Genomic DNA, 20093 nt, shown 5'->3' with positions numbered 1-20093 from the left:
GGGGTGCAAAGGCCAGAGTCTAGTCATAGCCCAGCGAGGGGATGCAGGATCCCAAGGCTGGCCTTCAGGGGGAATGTTGGAAACTGGAAATGACTCCCTTGTGCTTTAGGCTGACCCTGTGTGGTCTGCAACATGGCTTCCCCTGTGTAGGAAAGCTAATACCATGTACAGTGATGATGGGAATTAACATGTGAAAGGCATGTTCTGGGGGCTAAAAATGTTCTAGATCTAATCTGAGAGGTGATCTGTAAGATGTGCTGAGCCGTATATTTTAGAATTGTGCCTTACTGTATATGTCTCCATTTTTTTTCAGTATGTAAAGCTTAGTTAACACCATACAATGTTAGCTAGCATTAGTATGAAATGTCCCATAAATATTCGTTGACCAGGTCCCAGGGCCTTTCCACACAGCATTTAACACTTATTTGAGACACAGAGCTCTTGAAGCCTCAAACTCAGCACTGTCTGGGATTAAGTTCTTCCCTTCATCGGCTTCTTCCTCCTCCCGGGTCTCCCTGCACTCAGAGGCAGAAGAAGGGATCTCTGTGAGTCTGAGCCAGTCTGGCTTATAGAGTGAATTCCAGGTCTTGCAGGCCGGCCAAGTCAGCCAGCTAACACTACAAAGTGAGACCCGGTCTCACTAAATACATAAACCAATAAAGAACACATACACACACAAAAGAAACAAAACACCAAAAAAAAAAAAAAAAAATTCCAGCCCTTAGTGGGCTGAGGAGGTCCACTGCGTGGCATGTCCATTACTTCTAGCCCCACTCTCTTCAAAATTAAAGATAGGGCTGGGAAGATGGCTCACTGGTCAGGATCCCCTCTTCTAGCTTCTAAGGGTACTCCGCATCTCTCACAGAGACACGGCCAGACACAGACACAGGCACACGCGCGCTCACACACGTAGATAGATAGTAGGGAAGGCCAGCAAGATGGCTCAGCGAGTAAAAGCCCTCATGACCAAGCCTAGTGACCCATGTTGCGGGCAATTATCATCATAGGTGATCTTTTTGGAACTTTCATGGCAGAGAAAATTGCAAGTCGTCCTCCATGCACGCAATGCCATACGAGCCCTCCCTCCCCAAGACACAGATGCACCCGAACGCAGATAAATAAAATGTTCAAAAAACAGTTGAATTGGGGTTGGGGATTTAGCTCAGTGGTAGAGCGCTTGCCTAGCAACCGCAAGGCCCTGGGTTCGGTCCCCAGCTCCGAAAAAATAAAAAATAGAAAAACAGAGAAAAAACAGCTGAATATTATTGCCGATTAGTCTCAAAACTTCAAAAGTAGGGAGCAGGGTGGTACATAAGGCTGTCAGGGAGTGGGGAGAATGGGACCGGCTGCCATCTTAGTCAATTAGGACGGCTGCATCCAATCACCGTGGACTGCGGGGCGGAGCTCTAAACCATGGGCATAGACTGCTAGTTCTGGAAGCCGGAAGCCTGAGGTGAAGGGGTTGGCTCAGCCAGTTCTGGTAAGGGCCGGCTAATGACACAGACCACTGTCTTTCACTGTGGCCTCCTCACAGGTACGGAGACAATAGGAGATCTCTCTGGTGCCCTGAGTTAGTCAGGGTTTCTACTGCGGCGGTAAAGCACCATGACTCAAAGCAACCTGAGGGAAAAAAGGATTGTTTCCTCTTACAGTTTAGAGCCCATGATGCAGGGAAGTCAGGGCAGGAGCCTGGAGGCAGGAGCTGATGCAGGGGCTATGAAGGGGGATGCTTACTGGCTTGCTTCCCATGGCTTACTCAGCCAGTTTTCCTATGGATCCCAGGACTGCTAGTCTAGGGATAGCCCCGTCCGCGATGGGTGGAACCCTCTCCATCAATCTTTCATTAAGAAAATTGCCCTCAGGACTCTCTGATAGGAACATTTTCTCATCTCAGGTTCCCTCTTCCTAGATGACTATAGTCTGTATCAAGTTAAAAAAAAAACACAACGGGGCTGGGGATTTAGCTCAGTGGTAGAGCGCTTACCTAGCAAGCGCAAGGCCCTGGGTTCGGTCCCCAGCTCCGAAAAAAAGAAAAAAAAAAAAAACACAACAAACAAAAACTAGTCAGGACAGGCACCCCTTAAAAAAAAAAAAAAGGAAAAAAGAAAAATGAGGGCTGGAGAGATGGCTCAGCGGTTAGGAGCACTGACTGCTCTTCCAGAGGTCCTGAGTTCAAATCCCAGCAACCACATGGTGGCTCACAACCATCTGTAATGGGACCTGATGCCCTCTTCTGGTGTCTGAAGACAGCTACAGTGTACATAAATAAATCTCAAAAGGTGTGTGTGTGTGGGGGGGGGGTTGTCTGGACATGGTGGCAACAGTGGGGACAACACTCTGGGGACAGAGGCAGGAAGATCTCTGAGTTCTAGGCCAGCCTGGTCTACAGAATCCAGGACAGCCAGGACTACACAGAGAAACCCAGTCTTAAATAAATAAAATAAAAAGCTAATACTACTAATGGTGTGTGTGTGTGTGTGTGTGTGTGTGTGTGTGTGGGTGTGTGTGTGTGTGAGTGTACATGTGATGGTGTATGCATGCCACAGCATGTCTGTAGAGGGCAGAGAACAATTTTGTGGAATTGGTACTCTCCTTTCATCTTTACATAGGTTTTCGTAATAAGCACCTCTGAGCCACCATACCAGGCCTGGTGTCGGCCATTTTGTAAACCTTGTTTTGTGTATATGGCTCTTCCACATGCCTCTTTGTGCACCATTTGTGTGCCTGGGACCTGAGGAGGCTGGAGGGGATGTTATAGATTGTGAGCTGCTATGTGGGAACTGAACCCCCGCCCTCTGCAACAGAAGTCCTTAAGCACTGAGCCGAGTCTCAAGCCTCACTGGGGTGTCTTGGTTTGAGACAGGGTTTTTCCCTGTAGCCCTGGCTGTTCTGGAACTCACAGAGATCCGCCTGCCTCTGCCTCATGAGTGCTGGGATTAAAGGCGTGTGCCACCAACTCCCAGCCACTGAGGTCTTTTCTTCTGGGTACTTACTCTACTCCAGGAGGCTTGAGAACTAATGGTTCTAAGACACCATCTCCTCAGAGCATCAAGCTGGCCGTTCAGATCTTCGTATTCAGTCCACTGCATTCGAACACCGACAGTGGAGTGTAGGGCGGTGTAGACACTGTGGAAAAGCCTGGCATTGGCTCAACGAGCTAAACATAGAATTGCTCTAAGGCAATAATTTCATCCCCTAAAAGAACTGAAAACAGGGACTGAGACAGCCACCGTTCACCAGTCGTTCACAGGACTCTCCACAACAGCCAATCCTTTACAGACGATGGACGGGATGAAGAAGCAGTCATGATTAAACCGTGGGGGTGGAGCTCGCCTTTGATCCCTGCACTCAGGAGGCAGAGGCAGGCAGAACCTTGGGAGTTTGTGGCATCTCCATAGCACACACGGAGGACGCCGGGGCTACGTTCAAATAAGCAAAGCCGTAGAGACAGGAATTGGATCTGTGGTTGCCAGGACTGACCAGAGTGGGAGCAGTGAGCGATTGCTTCCTGTACACAGGATGATTTAAAAAATGTTTTGAAACTAGGAAGGTGAGGGGTTGGGGATTTAGCTCAGTGGTAGAGCGCTTGCCTAGCAAGCGCAAGGCCCTGGGTTCAGTCCCCAGCTCTGTTAAAAAAAAAAAAAGGAAACTAGGAAGGTGGCCCCTTAATTCTCCGTATGCGCATTCGTGCGTGTGTGGATCTGCCGTACTGACTCACAGAGCATCTCAATTCCTTCCCGCTACAGGGGATGCTATTTATAACCTTCAGGTATCCAAAGCCTTCCCAGTGCAGAGTCCTGCAGCTGCCTGAGGCCATTCTCCCTGACTTCAGGGAAGTGTGGGCAAGAGGAAGGTCAAGGCTGAGAATCCTTCTGTTTCTGTTCTGGGTTTTGTAGTCAGCACAAAAAACACCCTCAACTGCCTAGGGTTGTTGACACTCTGGGATGTCCAGCCACTGTCCAGGGCAGTGGCTTCTAAGTGGTGTGGATGGATGGATAGATGGATGGACGGATGGAATAGCATCTGCCCTTTTTACTGGGCTAGGTTGTATCTGTTCTGTATCCTAGCCTTCCCAAAGGTTCTTCATCTTATTTGAAGCCAAAGACTTTGTTCACTGTTTTAGAAAAGGTCTCACGGTGTAGCCCAGGCTGGCCTTAAATTCACAGAGATCCTCTCTCTGTGCCTCCCCGGTGCTGGGATTAAACGTGTGCTCTACCATGTCTAGGTGTGGAGCCGAAGTCTTTATGGCGTCTATTCCTGCCTACTTGGCCTCCTGTCCTAGGACCCTCTACTCCTCTCCTCACCCCCTGCTTCAACAGCCTCTTTATTTCTCCTAGGAACACCTCACTGCCTCCAGAAGCAGAGATTTTTACTCAGTTAGCAGCGTCTCCATGAGGCCCTCCACAATCCTGCCTCATATTTTCCCAGTGCCTCATAGTTCCCTGCCTCATGTTTTCCTCAGTCTCTACATCTGCCTATAGGTTTCGCCTGTCTGCAGTTCCCTCAGCGGCCAGAAGAGGGCACCGGACCCCTGGGTCTGGAGTTACAGCCGATTGTGAGCAGCCCTGATGGTGCTGGGGATTGAGTAGGGGTCCTCTGAAAGAGCAGCCAGGGCTGGTAACCGCAGAGCAGTCATTCCAAACCCAATTTATTTTTTAAAAATATTATGTGTATGTATGTATACTAAGTGTATGCACATGCTTATGTATCTGTGCATATGTGTATGTGTGTGTGTACACACACACACACACACATGGATGCACCTGCTTATGGAGGTCAACATCTGATGTCGTCCTTGAGAGCAGTCCAACTAATTATTATTATTATTATTATTATTATTATTATTATTATTATTATTATTATTATTATTATATTTCGTGTCACGGTCTTTCTGTGTAGCTCTGGTTATCCTGGAAGCCATTCTGTAAACCAGACTGGCCTTGAACTCACAGAGATCCTCCTGCCTCTGCCTCGGGAGTCGGGAGTGCTAGGATTAAAGGCCTGCACCACCACTGCCTGACAAAATAAAAATAATTTTTTTTTTTGGTTCTTTTTTTCGGAGCTGGGGACCGAACCCAGGGCCTTGCGCTTCCTAGGCAAGCACTCTACCACTGAGCTAAATCCCCAACCCCATAAAAATAATTTTTAAAAGTTAATGTTAGGGCTGGAGAGATGGCTCAGTGGTTAAGAGCATTGACTGTTCTTCCAGAGGTCCTGAGTTCAAATCCCAGTAAACTACATGGTGGATCACAGCCATCTGTAATGGGATCCAATGTCCTCTTCTGGTGTGTCTGAAGACAGCTACAGTGTACTTATATATACAGTGTATATATATATATATTCTCCAAATGACATTGGGCAGACGCGTCGCATATACACACAGGACAGTTGTAACGAAGAAGGTTTCTTTTTCCCTGCCTGCAGTCAGACTGCTTCTGTTGGGGATCAGGCTACAGCAGAAGTGACACTCTGAGACCAGATGAGAGAAGACAGAGTTGCTTCTGCTTTTTTTTTTTTCTGATGTGTTTTGGTATGTGTTGTAATACATATGTGAGTGGATGCCTGGGCACACAGGTAGAGGCAGAGCAGGATGTCTGGGACCCTCCTCTACTGCTCTCCACCTCATTGGCTCGAGCTAGGATGTGAGCTACCCTAATTTAGGCTTAGTAATGGCACCCAGCACACAGTAGGTGCTCACCCAATGCCTTAAGATTGAAAAAAGGGGGGTTGAGGATTTAGCTCAGTGGTAGAGCGCTTGCCTAGCAAGCGCAAGGCCCTGGGTTAGGTCCTCAGCTCCGGAAAAAAAAAAAAAAGATTGAAAAAAGGTGGTAAGAAAGCAACAGTCATGGGGCTGGAGGGATGGCTCGGCGGTTAAGAGCACTGGCTGCTCTTCCAGAGGTCCAGAGGTCCAGAGTTCAATTCCCAGCAACCACATGGTGGCTCACATCCATCTGTAATGGGATCTGGCGCCCTCTTCTGGCCTGCAGGTATACATGCAGATAGAGCACACGATGTCTAAACAAATCTTAAAATTAACAAATAATATTCACTGAAGGGTCAACTTGTCCGACCATCATAACCAGGATGGGAGGTAGGTATTTACTGTGCTCAATATTTTAATTATTACTTGGTATGGAGGGGATAGGATCTTGCTACATCGCCCAGGTTAGCTTGAAACACCACAATCCTCCTGCCTCATCTTCTCATGTGCTGGGAATAAAGGCATCCATTACCACATCCAGCTTATTGTGCCCATTTTATAGGCCAGGAATTGAGGCCCAAGAGCAAGTTGTGGGGGATGCGGAGGCTGGCTGTAGACCAGGTGGGCTGCGTTCTCAGCCTTTTATCCTGCATTCCACATCTCTGAAGCCCCAGTCTACCTCACCTGTTGTTCCGGCCTCTGCCTGACCACGTGACTTCCATCATGTGACTCTGGTTCCCAGTCACATGGGAACTGTGTGCTTGATTACGGCCCGAGGCACCGATCAAGGGCACGTCAGACCCCTCCAACCAACCAAGCCCTGGCCACTGTCTGGCTGACGCTTGTGACTGACCAATTCGGACTGGGGAACACTGGTGACTGGACCGTCACAGACAGGTTACCACGTGTAGACTATTCCCTACACCTCCTACGTGCCACGCTAGGGGCGGGGTCTAGCCTCTGCCTATTCCCAGCCCCCAAAGGCCCCGAGGGAGGCTGAGGCAGCCACCCCCAGACGTCTATTCCTGTCTTTGGCCTAGCGCCGGGCTGGGGAAGCAACAGCTATTTTGAGACCCTTCTCCCTCTAAGCGTGAGCGGTGGGAAGTCGCTGGGAACATCCCGAACTAGGAGGCTGTCTGTCCGTCACAGACTTGCCCTGAATGTTGGCCACCCCAGGCTCTGCCACTTTCTCCAGCTGAGGTGAGGGACCCCCTCTGAACACAGCCGTCACGCTGGGATAACCAGAGGGGACAGATTCCAGGGAACTTTTACTGGAGTTCGGAGCGCAGTGTGACGGGCCTCCTGGAGTAGCCGGGTGAGACCTGAAGGCCTCAGAGGTTACTCTGAGCTTACACGTGGGGAAGATGCTCTCGTGAGTCAGGCGCCCTCTCAGGACCTATAGAAGGAGCCTGATCATCTCCAAGAAGAAACTGAGACTCGGGGAAAGGAACCAGCATCATGTATTGGATCATCGATAATTTCAGCATTTCTTTTGCCAAAACGGCCACATCACCTCAGAGGGCTCTTGCTTTATTTCCTCAGCTGAGGTGAACATTAGTAATAATATACTTTGGGAGACGGGGTCCAGGAACTTCTTTGAATTATGAAACTAGCCTATACATACACGTGTCCAGTCATCTGTTCAGTGTTGTAACAAAACACCACCGCGTGGCTTAAACCATGAACATTTTTTTTTTTTATTGTTCACAATCTGGCAAAGCCCACAGTTGATGTCTGATTAGGGCCTGCTTCCTGGTTTGTATACAGCTGTCTTCTTGGGGGTGTCCCCACATGGCAGGAAGGGTGAGAGATATTTCTAGGGTCCCTCTCATAGGGGAACTGTTTCCATTCATGAGGATCTCAGTCTCCTAACCTATTTCCAAGTCACCTTCAAAGCGCCCCCTCTCCTCATATCATGATGAAGTTAGGATTTCAACATAGGAATGGAGAGGGGGAGATCAAAGGAATTGCTACAGAAGGCCACATGGCAGTTGAACATAAGGCTCCTTTCTGTAATCCTAGGGAGAAGCAGAGTAATCACCCCAAGTCTGAGGCATTCCTGACCAGCCTGGTTTATGCCATTGAGATATTGTATTAAAACGAGAGTTGTAGGCTAGCCTGAGCTACCACTCCCTGTGAGACCCTGTTCCCAGCTAAGGGGGAGTCAGGGGTGACTGAGAAGGATGCAGAGTTCTTGACTAGTGTGCAGGAAGCCTGGGTTCAATCCCCAGCACCACATAAAACAAAGTACAGTGCTACATACACGGTGATCCTTCCACTCAGGTAAGGCAGGATGGTCAGGGCTCCACACCATCCTGGCTGCACAGAAAATTCAAGGACAGCCTGGGCTACAGGAGACTGTCTAAAAAAAAAAAAAAAAAAAGTCACAGGATAAAAAGTGAATCTCTCTTCCTACTTAACACTTCTAATTTCTCTCCCCAGAGACAGCTATCATCGACAGCTTTCTTGTGTCACCTTCTGGAAATTTCCCATGCAAATAAAGACAAGAAAGCTATGTGGATTGTAGCGAATACACTATCTGAAGTCGGGGGTGTCGGTACAGGCCTTTGATCCCAGGACTGATTGGAGAAGTTGAGGCAGGCAGGTCTCTGTGAGATTGAGGCCACCCAGGACCTTGTCCCAACTGCTCCCTTAAAACAACAACAAAACCCAAAACAAAAAAACCCCTCCACCTGGTCCAAATGCTACTCCTGAGCCCTTGCCTGTGTGCAGCTGAACAAGCAAATGTTCGTAAAAGAGGAGAAATATCAACTACACACCTTATAAGGTGTTCTGATGGTTAGATGCACATGCGCACACGCACACACACAGACCGAGTCTTTCTAAGAGACTCTGAGGTGCCTTTTGCCAGGTCAAATAAAGGTCATTTTTGTTCACTTTGTCCTGGGAGAAAGGAATGTAGATAACAATCATTGTATGGGGGTTGGAGAGACTGCTCAGTGGTTAAGAATGCCAGCTGCTGGTCTAGAGGATCCTGGTTCTGTCCCTGTGGTGGCTGACAGCCATCTCTAACTCCAGTTCCATGGGAACTCACGCCCTCTTATGGCCTCCACAGGTACTGCATGCATGTGGTACATCTGTAGACAAGAGAGCAAACACACACACACACACCACACACACCCCAACCAAACAAAAACCCTCTGTGGCTTATATAAAGTCCAGGTGCAGAAGAAGCACTAAAGCAAAGATTGCTGCACTTGGGACCTCATTTATTTGAGGAATGAACGTTGCCCAAAGCCAGGAAAGATGTCCCCAGGCTGAGAGAACTAGGCAACAAGATGCGGAGGACGTTCAGGAAGGAAATGTGCTCTAGCCTTCTCCATACAGTGGCTCTCCAGGCCCCTGGCCAAGCAAATAGAAACTTCGACTTTACTTAAATTGTCTCCATTCCCAAACGGGGCTGGAGAGATGGCTCAGCGGTTAAGAGCATTGGCTGCTCTTCCAGAGGACCCGAATTAAATCCCAGCATTCACATGGCGGCTCCCAACTGTCTGGAATTTCAGCTCTAGAGATTCTCACACTCACTCACCTGGAGAAGGAACGCCGACGCAAATAAACATTTTTTAAATTAAAAAACAAAAAACCAAGAAAAAAACTAGTTAATAGTCTTAAGGATACAGTTAGAGGCACAGAGCAGTGGTTGCTGGGAAAACTACCAAGCAGGTTCAAGCGTCCTGGGCCAGAATCCCGCGTGGCTGCAGCATCTAGACTCTAAAAGAGACTCCCCGGATGCCAACGTGCCTGGGAAAACATCAGGGCTGGGGGTGTCCCTTGGCAGCAGAGCACTTGCCCAAGCACCCACAACACATCCCCCAGCACCTCAAAATAAAAGCACCCGAAAGCCGGGCCTAGTAGCTTAGTACTTCATGCCTCTCATTCCGGCCCTCGGGAGGCAGAGAGGGGAGGACCTCTGTGAGTTTCAGGATAACAGGATCTACACAGTGCTGCTCAGGCCAGCCAGGGAGACCCTATCTCAAAGAAGACAAGGGTGAGCCAAGGCTCAGGGAAGGTGCACACACCTTTGTCGCTGCCCCTGGCCCCTCCATGTCATTATGTTTCTGTAGGAGGAGGCACGTGTCCACAGGTGGAGGTTAGAGGACAACTTTCTAGGACATCCACTATGCCAGTCTCTGAGATCCAACGCAGATCTTCAGGCTTGCCGGCAAGCCTCCTTCCCCACCATCTCACCTGAGCCCTAATTGACCATTTTAGCAACTACCCCAAGCTTTCCTAAGGCGTTATCCAAACTTCTAGTCTGATGGCAGTTGAGTGAATAGTTTTTTTTTTTTTTTTTTTTTTTCTATTTTTCGGAGCTGGGGACCGAACCCAGGGCCTTGCGCTTGCTAGGCAAGCGCTCTACCACTGAGCTAAATCCCCAACCCCGTGAATAGGTTTTTTTTAGAAGGCTTTGCCGGAGCTAACCTTTTGGTTCTGTGTTTGACCCAAGGGCCAGCTTTTGAGTGGAGAATGGCAAACCCGAAGAGGAGGGAACCCAAGCTCCACTCACCCTGACCCACGCACATCTGACCATCTGACCTGGTTTTTCCAGACCCACGGTAATAATAGTTAGTAAGCGACACCACCCCAGGATGCGGGCGGTGGGTGAAGAATGGGCTCGGCCGCGGCGAACGGGTTTGGGCTCAGCGGGGATTAGGCTCCATCCCCGTGTGAGTCATGCCTGCCTGCCTGCCTGCCTGCCTGCGTGCGTGCGTCCGCCTCTCTAAGCCTCAGCCCCTTCCTCCGCCTGACGCCGGCCCACGGCTCCCGCCCCCGCGCGGCGGGGACCCGGGTGATTGCAAACAGCCGCCGGCCTCATTAGGAGACCTGTAATTAGAGGCTGGCGGAGCCGAGGGCGGGGGCTAATTACCACCGGGAGAGGCTGAGCCGCCGCCGGCCCACTGGGAGGCGTCTGGCCCGCACCGCCCGGCTGCCCCGGATCCGGGTGCTTCCTCTGGGTGGCGGCCACTCGCCGCCGTTTGTTTACTAGGCCCTCACCTCGCCCGCCCGTGCCAATGCAATTCCACCTACACCACCATCCTAATAATTCCTAATAATCGGAACTAAAAGGGAAAGCTGAGCTCTAGAGACGCGGTGTCGTCCCTGACAGCACCGGACCAGAGTACAGGACAGGAGATCTGAACCCACGGCTGTGGCTACGTTACTCCAAGGTAGGCAAGTGAGCACTGGAGTGGACCGGAGCTGGGACTTTGGAGGCAAATGCTTGCAGGGTTAAATTCTGAACCTGTACCGTATCTATAAAATGGGCGCAGGATTAGGATCCAGAGACTGATACTATTTTTAGGGAAGCGGGAGCGTGGCGAGCTCCGGCACACCGTGGGCCTCTGGCACCCCCTACCGGTCTAGGAGGACTCTGGTGGTGGGCAATGGAGATCTGTGGTCCCCGAAAGCTGTTTTGGGCCAGGAGAAGACTGAGATCTCGGATCTTGCAGATAGTCAGCTATGAAATAAGTCTTGGGGCTGAAGATATGGCTCAGCGGTTAAGAGCACTGGCTGCTCTTCCAGAGGTCCTGAGTTCAATTCCCAGCACCCACATGGTGGCTCACAACCATCTGTAATGGAATCCTATGTCCTTTTCTGGTGTGTCTGAAGGCAGCGACAGTGCACTCACATACATAAAATAAATAAAATTAAGAGGTGAGAGCACTGGCAGCCAAGTTTGACCACCGGAGTTTGATCTCCACCTTCCAGCGGTGGCGAATACACACATCTACATTTCTACAGCAGATAAAATAAGTCCAATTCTTAAAAACTACCCTGCTACAACAAAGCCTGGCCCCAAGAAACCCAGGATAACAAGAAAATCTGTAGACAATCTATATGAGGTCTATCGATCCTGACCGCCTTAGTGGCGCATTTAAACATGGCAATACTGTGTGCACGAGGAATGTCTGTAGCAGCACCGGCGACAGGAAAAGAGTGAAGCAGCAGACTTACAGGCATGTTGCATGGTGCAGGTATGCTGCAAAATATATATGTCCAGGCCTCGACCTTGCAAAACCTATCTCTACAGAAATGGGAATGATGGCTCCTTCTCACTAAAGGCTTTGCCAAGGGCCTGGGAATTCAGGGAGCCCTGAAGCTTATCTACATCTTTTTTTTTTCTTTTTTTTCGGAGCTGGGGATCGAACCCAGGGCCTTGCGCTTGCTAGGCAAGCACTCTACCGCTGAGCTAAATCCCCAACCCCTTATCTACATCTTAATAGGGCGCTGGTCGCACAAATCCACATTATTCAGTCGCATCATTAAGAATATGCGCTTAAGGGGCTGGGGATTTAGCTCAGTGGTAGAGTGCTTACCTAGGAAGCGCAAGGCCCTGGGTTCGGTCCCCAGCTCCGAAAAAAAGAACCAAAAAAAAAAAAAAAAAAGAATATGCGCTTAATGTAGAGATCAGTGAAGTGTACCGCGTACGGTGGTACACGTCTGTGGTACACGCCTGTAGTCCCAGCCCTTGGGAGGCTGAGGCAGGCAGATCTCCCGGCCAGCCTAGTCTACCGAGCTGGTTCCAGGACACCCAGGGCTACAGAAAGAAACCCTGTAACAAAGCCCCAACAACAACAACAACAACAATTACACAAAGATATTGAAATTAATGGGTTAAAAAAACGCATTAAAAAACCTAATTCTCTATTCTCAACAAAGAGGGCTGGGTGTAGTGGAGTGCATTGGTAATTCTAGCGCTTGGTAGGAAAAGGCAGGGCTACAGAAGTTCCGGGTCGTTCTTGGTTACACAGTCTGGGGTTAGCTTGTGGAAAAGAAGACAAAGAAGAGAGGAAGGGTACTATATTGTTTTTGCAAACCACTTGACAAAACTCACCTCCACAAAACTGTCAAAATCCTCTCAAAGAATTAGCGTATTTGGGTGTATGGTAAAACTTCTGTCCTGGTTTTTTTCAGGTCCCAATTCCCGTGACACTCTCGGGCTTTAAGTGCAAGGATGTCCGCAAACGTTCACTGGACGACCCAAAGTACACACAGAACTTGAGCGCAAAATCCCCAGCGCCTGCCTGAGGCGGGCGCATGCGCTCTTACTCTCGCCGCGAGAGGCGGAGCGTGGAGATTGACAGGGCTCTCGGCCTGTTGGAGCCTAGTCCCGCCCTCCTCCCGCATCCGGCGCGGACGCCATGGTGCGGTTCAAGCACAGGTAAGCAGCGCCCTCCGTGTGCGTTCCCCGCGCCTTCCCCGCGTGCCGCGCTCACCCCGCCGTCCCCCGCAGGTACCTTCTGTGCGAGCTGGTGTCCGAGGACCCGCGCTGCCGCCTGAGCCTGGACGACCGCGTGCTGGGCGGGCTCGTCCGCGACACGATCGCCCGGGTGCACGGGGCCTTCGGCGCCGCCGCCTGCTCCGTGGGCTTTGCAGGTGCGAGGGCGCCGCAGGTGGGGTGCGGGGCGCGCTTTGCGGGGGAAGGCCCGGGCCATGTGCCGCGTTTTGTACGAGAGCGGAGGGTTCTAGAAAAGCAAGAGTGCGGCGAGTCCAGAACAGAGCAGAAAATGCCGGTTACGCGATGGGACGAGGCAAAAAGTTCAATACCCAGCCCGGGTGTGTGCCAGAGGGAGTTACTGCCCGATTTAGTTGGGGGTGGTGGTGTTGAATTCAATAGGCTAAGTGAAGGTAGCCACGTAGAATTCCTAAGAGGAATTTTGACAGGTTACGTTACCACGTTTTAAAATGTCAAAATTACCCTTTAAAGTTTCAACGGCCTCTGACGGCGAACAGACTACACAGTAATTCCCATGGAAACGCGGGATGAAAGCCTGTTTTTTTCCCAAATGTCACTTAACTTCGCTCCTTCTACCGCAGGCACACTTGAATTATGTAGAGTCAAACCTACAGAAAACCACAAAGCTTTCTTGTTTGGGTGAGACTACCGGAAGGGGGGTCTACAGAACCCCGTTGTTATGACAGGTGTCTTCCCGGCTAGGATTTTAATAACGATAGACCTGCCCTTTCCATTCATTGACGCGAATGACTAGCGACTACCTGATAGTGGAAGTTTTCCCTTTTCAAGCTGGGCACCGTGCCCCATGCTTTTACCCTAGCATCGTCCCCAGGGAGCAGAGGCAGGTTCCAGGCCAGTCAGGATGGCATAACTAGAAGCAGACAGACAACAAAAACAAAGTGTTTGTTAGGTGGTGCTGGACAGAGCGCTCAGTGATTAAGAGCGCCTGCTGGTCTTTCAGAGAGCCTGGATTCCATTCCCAGCACAGGGAGCTCTTAAGTATCTGAAATAATTGGCAACTACGGTTCCAGAGGATGACACCAGGCACACATGTGCAAATACATACATGCAAAAGCAAAACACCACAAGATTAAAATCTTTACTGTGATGGGTCCTCCCATGTGACATTTGCCTATGATAGGGTTTTTTGTTTTGTTTTGTTTTTTAAAACTCTGAATGGGGTGGGGGTTGTCTCCAATTTCCCTTTCCTCCTGTAGTTAGATACCTCAATGCTTACACTGGAGTAGTGCTGCTTCGATGCCGAAAGGATTTCTACCAGCTCGTGTGGTCAGCTCTTCCTTTCATCACGTGTTTGGAGAACAAAGGACACCGTTACCCGTGCTTCTTCAACACATTACATGTGGGAGGTATGTGTGGTGGCTGTTGTCAGGGAGTAACAGGTTCAGAGCAGTTGCCAGGTGGGTGGGTCTTCCTGCTCTCCAGTGAGAACAAGATGTTCCTCCCACCACCCATCCCCAGAAAGATAGTAACGGTTTCCACAAGCTGTTGTCCACGAAGGCTCTCTCCTGTGCCAGGTACCATTAGAACCTGTCAGAAGTTCCTGATTCAGTACAACAGGAGACAGCTGTTGGTCTTGTTGCAGAACTACACCGATGAAGGTAAGCAATGCCAGGCCAGTGCAGCAGTGACGGAGGCTCAGGGGGTGACATGATGCCAAGGGCATCTTCCTTTGCCGCAGGAGAGCGGGAAGCCATTAAGAAGTCTGTCTCAAGAAGCTGTCTGCTGGACAGAGAGTCGGTTGAAGAGCTTTCGGACAGTGCTGGGGAGGAGGCTGCAGAGGCAATGGAGTGACCAGGCTCACTGGTGGAACACAGTCACAGGAGGTGGCAGCAGCAGGCCACGGTTCTCCAGTGCAGTGACTGACAACCGGAGCACAGGTGACCAGCTTGAAGTTGAGGCCTCGCTGCCTTACCTTCCACCCATGGTTGTAAAGGCTCTGCGCAGACATTTTGTAGGTAGTTGCTTAGCTCCTGGGTGGAATAAACACTCTTGGCTTCCAGGGCAACATTCTTAAACCTCAAATGCTTCCACAGTCGACAGTCGGCCAAGGTCTTTCCTCTATAGCACTTGCCTTGAATGTGCTCAGTGTGTGGTACTGGGTGAATTTTAAATATTCCTAGACCCCTAATAAGAGAACTCATGCAGGGCTGGAGAGATGGCTCAGCGGTTAAGAGCACCCGACTGCTCTTCCAGAGGTCCTGAGTTCAATTCCCAGCAACCACATGGTGGCTCACAACCATCTGTAAAGAGATCTGATGCCCTCTTCTGGTGTGTCTGAAGACAGCTACAGTGTACTTATATATAATAAATAAATCTTAAAAAAAAAAAAAAAAAAGAGAACTCATGCAAATCTGGGCTTGGTGGCACAAGGCTTCAATCCTAGCACACGGGAGGCAGGAGCAGGCAGATCTCGGAGTTTGGGGCCAGCCTGGTCTACAGAGTCCAGGACAGAAAGTGTTGGGGGTGGGGCGGGCTCGAGGAAAGCAGAAATACTGGTGAACCACCAGTTACACTTAAGTAATCTAGGGTTAGTTAGTAGTGTCCTAGGACAGCACATAGCAGGGTCCCCAGTTCACCTTTGCTCAGGTGACTGACAAGGACTGGCTTTCAGCTAGCCCCATGAGGCATGACTGCAATCCGAGTGTGTGGGCGATGTGCTGATATGAATGAGTGCCCGTCTATCTAAATACTTTGGTCCCCAGTTGGAAGGATTGGGAGGTATAGCCTTGTTGAAGGCAGTGTGTTATTTTGTGTTTGTGGGGTGGGGAGACTTCGAGGTTTCAAAAGCCCATACCCATTCCCAGTTAGCTCTCTCTGCCTCCTCCTTGTGGGTCAGATGTAAGCTGCCAGCTGCCTCTCTGCCTGCCATGCTCTGCATAGTTGCCGATTCACTCTTTGTCTCCTTTAAACTTAAAACAAGTCAGGCTCAGGAGCCAGGGAGAGGGCTCCAGATTCAGAGCACAGGCTGAGGACCTGGGTTCAGTGTCCAGCTCCCACAGGGAGGCTCACAAATCAATATAAAGTGACTCTAATTGCAGGGTTCCCAGATAGACACACACACAAATACCTGTTTTGGACGCCTTTTTTTAAAGTTTTCTTTTTCTTTTTTCTTTTTAAAAACTGTGAGGGGTTGTGAAAGGGCCAGACTCTAGGTAAGAAGCAGATTCAACAGGTACAACCTCCCTCCCTCCTCACATACTCGAGTGTGGAGGACAGGTTACCCTGGACTAAGTGGCCAGCTGAGTGAGATCTGGCCACAGCGCAGCCACTTACCAGGAGAAAAACTCCCATATTTTAAAAAGACGATTGTACGATGGTCGGGACAAGCTAGGAAGCCCACAAACAGGATGCTGAGCAGATAGTGCTATACCAGTGGTTTGGCCTGCTCCAGAGAACATTGAATGCACTACTCTAGCTCATTTTGGGTTGAGGAAATGAACATCTGAGTCAAAAGGGCTAATGTATAAATGAACCAAGTTCGTCAGGGAGGCGTCTCATGTGAGTGTCAATACTTTATTTTGGTGTAAAGAGGGAAGCTGGAAAATACACTGTATTTAAAATTTTCTTGGTTCCCTCACTTTGTGGAAAGCCCCTCCCCCCGCCCCAAGCTAATCAATCTGTTCAAACTCAAACACTTAAAAATTACAGCAGCAGCAAACCAAAGCACAGAAGAAACCCGATGGAGAAGGCGCCTGGGCAGTAGTCACTTGGTGTGGACGACCGAGGTGCTGAACAGCAGCTTCTGCTTCTGCCTCTTCCTCTTCCTCCCTCCTCTGTCTTCTGAGGGGAAACAGTGAGAGAGCACTTAGCCTACCCTGCCAACCATGACCCTGACAAGAGTGAGCAATGGACTATGGGCACTGAGGTGAACAGCCTGGAGAGATGGCCCAGTGGTTTTAAAGCATCTGTTGCTCTTACAGAGGACTCAGGTTTGATTCCCTGCACCCACAGGTAGCTCACCACCTCTGTTAATTCCACTTCTGGAAATTTGACCCTTTTGAGCTCAAACACACACATGGTACACATACATAACACAGGCAAACACTCGTGCACAGAACAAAGAGCGCCTCAGAATTCCGCTTTTGGACCTCAAGAATTAACCTGGGGTGGAAAATAAGTCTCATCTGACACTACCTGCCACCAGCCCAGCAGCACATGTGGCTAGGCCTGAGCTCAGTGAGTTTCCTGCCCTTACCAGAGAGGGGGTCTGAAGTAGCTGGTGTGTCCAATTTCATGAAGGCGGCTTCGATAGCTTGGCTGAAGGAATTTTGGAAACTGGGCACAGGAACACGGTCAGAATTGTCACTCTCCCCATCGCTGTCCACCGGGGCGGGAGGAGCCAGGCTATTGTCGTCTAAGAAACAGGAGAGTGACACTGTAGAGCTGTTAGTGGAAGGGAGGTCCAGCTCCACCCTTTCCTGCCCTCTCACCTTTCTTTGGAGCAGCTTTGGGCCACCCGTCTGCTTTTGCTTTGCCAACCCTCAGCATCTGCCAAGTGGGACAGAAGGAAGAATGTAAATGTCTGACCAAACGTCCTTCTCAAACACTCATAGCCCCTCACAGGCTGCCATGCTCTCCGTACAGTTTGTCATGTCTCCACCATGACTGATGACAGCAGTGCACCCAAGGATGCTGCTACACTCTGGGAAGTTGTGAGGGACATGAAGGACAGTGTTAGGAACACTTGCTCTGATGTTCTTCCCTGCCCATCTCAAGGGACCTAAAATACATCAACCTTCACACCAATAACCACGGTATTTGGGAGGCTGAGGCAGGAGGATTGCCCACAATTCAAGATCGTCAGGACAATATGAGTTTTAGAATATAGGCATAGAGACCTTATCTCCAAACACAAAAATATTAAAGACAAAATGTAGAATAGGCACACACAGTGCCTTCCAGGGGCTTTGTTTTGATTTTTTTTTAACCATCTGGGGTGGGGGTAAATCTCCTTGCATAGATAGCTCTGGCTGTCGAGGAGCTCACTGTATACCAGACTGGCCTCAAACTCACAGAAACCTGCCTGGTTCTGCCTCCCGAGCGCTAGGATTAAAGGAGTTTGCTATCACAGGCAGCCCACCTTCCAGTTTAAAAAGCCAATGGCGCGAGGAGCCCCTCCTCTGAAAGGCCCTACAGTGCTTTTTGCCCACCCCCCTCCTCGGGTCTTGCCTCAAGTGCAGCCCTAAGTCGAGGCCCAGTTACTCTCTGTACACAGGGAAATCAGAATAGTCCCTTGGCCCTCAAAGGAATGGCCTTCAATTTCACATGGTCAAAACCAGCTCTACTGTACGTTTCATCTGCTACATATGCTGTACAACTCCTACCACAATTTGTTCTCTTGTTTCTGTAGCCTGGGTAGGCATGGACTACTGCACTAAAGTAAGTGCAGATGATCCCTCCCTGCCCTGCCCCACCTCACATGGTGGCAAGCAGGCCTGCCTGACCCTGAGCCTATGTCCCAAAGTCAAACACATTATTCAAGATAAACTGTGCTGTGCTATAAGGTGTGGGTTTCACTGGGGTAACCTTTTCTGGTTGAGGGGACAGAAGTTCTTATTTTGGGGCAGGGTCTTCTGAAGACCTCATCCTCCTCTGCCCACCTCTTCAGTGCTGGGGCTTTAGCCTGCCCCTCTGCCTTTATCAGATTACCTCTGTCATCTTCCCTGTGGTCATTCTCCTACAGTCCTAAAATCTGAACAGTCTGAGATGGTGCTGGTGTTCAAATGCATCACCAATTTTTTTTCTCCAAGAAATATTTTAGGTGTTTAATCTGACACTAGTCATGAGACACCCAAGGGCCTAGAACCAATTGGGATGAACTGATACAGGATGCTCCAGTAGCACATCGGTTAGCACACAGCACTTACAGAGATTAACTGTTACAGCCCTTACCCAGAACACTGTCGGTTTTATAAGAACCTAATGATCTTAAATACGTAAGACTTGAATTGTCAACTGCTTCCATGAGCTTTGCTCTTGAGAAAAGCTTTCAGGACCGCGCATATGCAGGCCAATAGTTGGCTCTAGCTGCCCTCCCTCTCTAGTCAGTAGCCAGTTCTCACCCAGCGGATGACTCTGTCTCCCTGCACTAGGGTGAGAGACACCAATCCCTGAAAAAGGTTCCCAGACAAGCAGCAGAGCTCATGCAAGCTGCTTCTCAAGCAAAAGATTTACCTGGGCAAAGGAAAGGAAGGGAGAGTCTTCTTCCAGACTCCCAACGCAGAAGGAGGGACTGCCCTGACTGGCAGTGGGTGACAGAGGGGTCAGCAGAAAGTCTGAAAGGAAATCAGAGACCTGATTACATGAGTAGGGTTCCAAAAAATGGAGTATCCATTTCATGAGAAACAGCCATGAGAGCCAGGCATGCTGGCAGCTGCCTAGGACCACTGCGGCTATAGAGTGAGTTCCAGACCACTGTGGCTTCTGAGTGAGGCTTTGCCTCAGACAGGGAGGGGAAAGGGATGGGGAGGGGAAGGAATCAGGTCTGGATAACTGCCACTAACTTCCCTGTAAAAGAAAAGCAACCCTTGGTTCAAAGATGAATCCTGCCGTGTTCTTACACAAGAGCACAGGCACTGCCTACACCAGCGAACAGAGGAGGCTTCTCAGAGCTACTCTAACACTGGGATGCAACCACACAAGACAGCCCTTTTCTCAGGAAATGCTGCACCTCCCACAAAGGCTGGCTCTCAAGGTAGGGTGGCTCATGACTGTAATCCTAGTACGTGGGAGGCTGAGGCAGGTGCATCAGTGAGTTCACAGCAAGTTGGAGTGATACAGCGAGACTGTCTAAGAAGTAAAACAAAAAGGCTAGCTAGGTGTTTGCCATGGACTGGTTTTATGTGGATGCACAACTTCAATAAAAAACATGTAGGTCGGGGGTTGGGGATTTAGCTCAGTGGTAGAGCACTTGCCTAGCAAGCGCAAGGCCCTGGGTTCAGTCCCCAGCTCCGAAAAAACAAAAACAAAAACAAACAAACAAAACAAAACAAAAAACAAAAAAACTGCAGGTCACTGTAATGGCCACTCTGCCCTGGCAGTCAGGATTCTAGACACATAGGGTCGGTTGTCCTCTACAGAGTCCTTGGAAGCGGTCCATCCTTTCTCACCTGC

The 20093-nt window shown here is 49.8% G+C and overlaps 2 protein-coding genes and 2 long non-coding RNA genes across 7 annotated transcripts in view; 1 reads left to right on the top strand and 3 right to left on the bottom strand.

The window, feature by feature from the left end:
* Positions 1-1241: 1241 nt before the first annotated feature.
* On the bottom strand, positions 1242-3126 carry LOC148002361 (uncharacterized). The gene is made up of 2 exons (XR_015634881.1): positions 2994-3126; positions 1242-1620 (listed from the first exon to the last, which is right to left on the bottom strand). It is a non-coding gene; the product is annotated as an uncharacterized LOC148002361 (long non-coding RNA).
* Positions 3127-6692: 3566 nt separating this feature from the next.
* On the bottom strand, positions 6693-12712 carry LOC148002360 (uncharacterized). The gene is made up of 2 exons (XR_015634886.1): positions 12558-12712; positions 6693-8063 (listed from the first exon to the last, which is right to left on the bottom strand). It is a non-coding gene; the product is annotated as an uncharacterized LOC148002360 (long non-coding RNA).
* Positions 10439-15021, top strand: Pop5 (POP5 ribonuclease P/MRP subunit). Of its 2 annotated transcripts, NM_001105752.2 has the most exon segments (6): positions 10439-10890; positions 12638-12884; positions 12957-13099; positions 14177-14326; positions 14495-14578; positions 14659-15021. In NM_001105752.2, coding segments are annotated over 5 exon segments (510 nt in total). In that variant the 5' UTR covers positions 10439-10890; positions 12638-12864; the 3' UTR covers positions 14772-15021.
* Positions 15022-16474: 1453 nt separating this feature from the next.
* The window catches only part of Rnf10 (ring finger protein 10), a 33950-nt gene continuing 30331 nt past the window's right edge, over positions 16475-20093 (bottom strand). For 2 of the 3 annotated variants that reach the window (NM_001415782.1, XM_087578124.1), the window contains 4 exon segments: positions 16475-16760; positions 17176-17334; positions 17411-17468; positions 19155-19255. In NM_001415782.1, the coding sequence (NP_001402711.1) occupies positions 16684-16760; positions 17176-17334; positions 17411-17468; positions 19155-19255 (395 nt within the window). In that variant the 3' untranslated portion in view covers positions 16475-16683. 3 annotated transcript variants of the gene reach the window in all.

The sequence above is a fragment of the Rattus norvegicus genome, chromosome 12 (assembly GCF_021556685.1).
Source record: "Rattus norvegicus strain SHRSP/BbbUtx chromosome 12, alternate assembly SHRSP_T2T, whole genome shotgun sequence".
Lineage (NCBI taxonomy): Eukaryota > Metazoa > Chordata > Mammalia > Rodentia > Muridae > Rattus > Rattus norvegicus.
The sequence above is the reverse complement of the archived record's forward strand: the minus strand, read 5'-3'. Positions and strand labels throughout refer to the sequence as shown.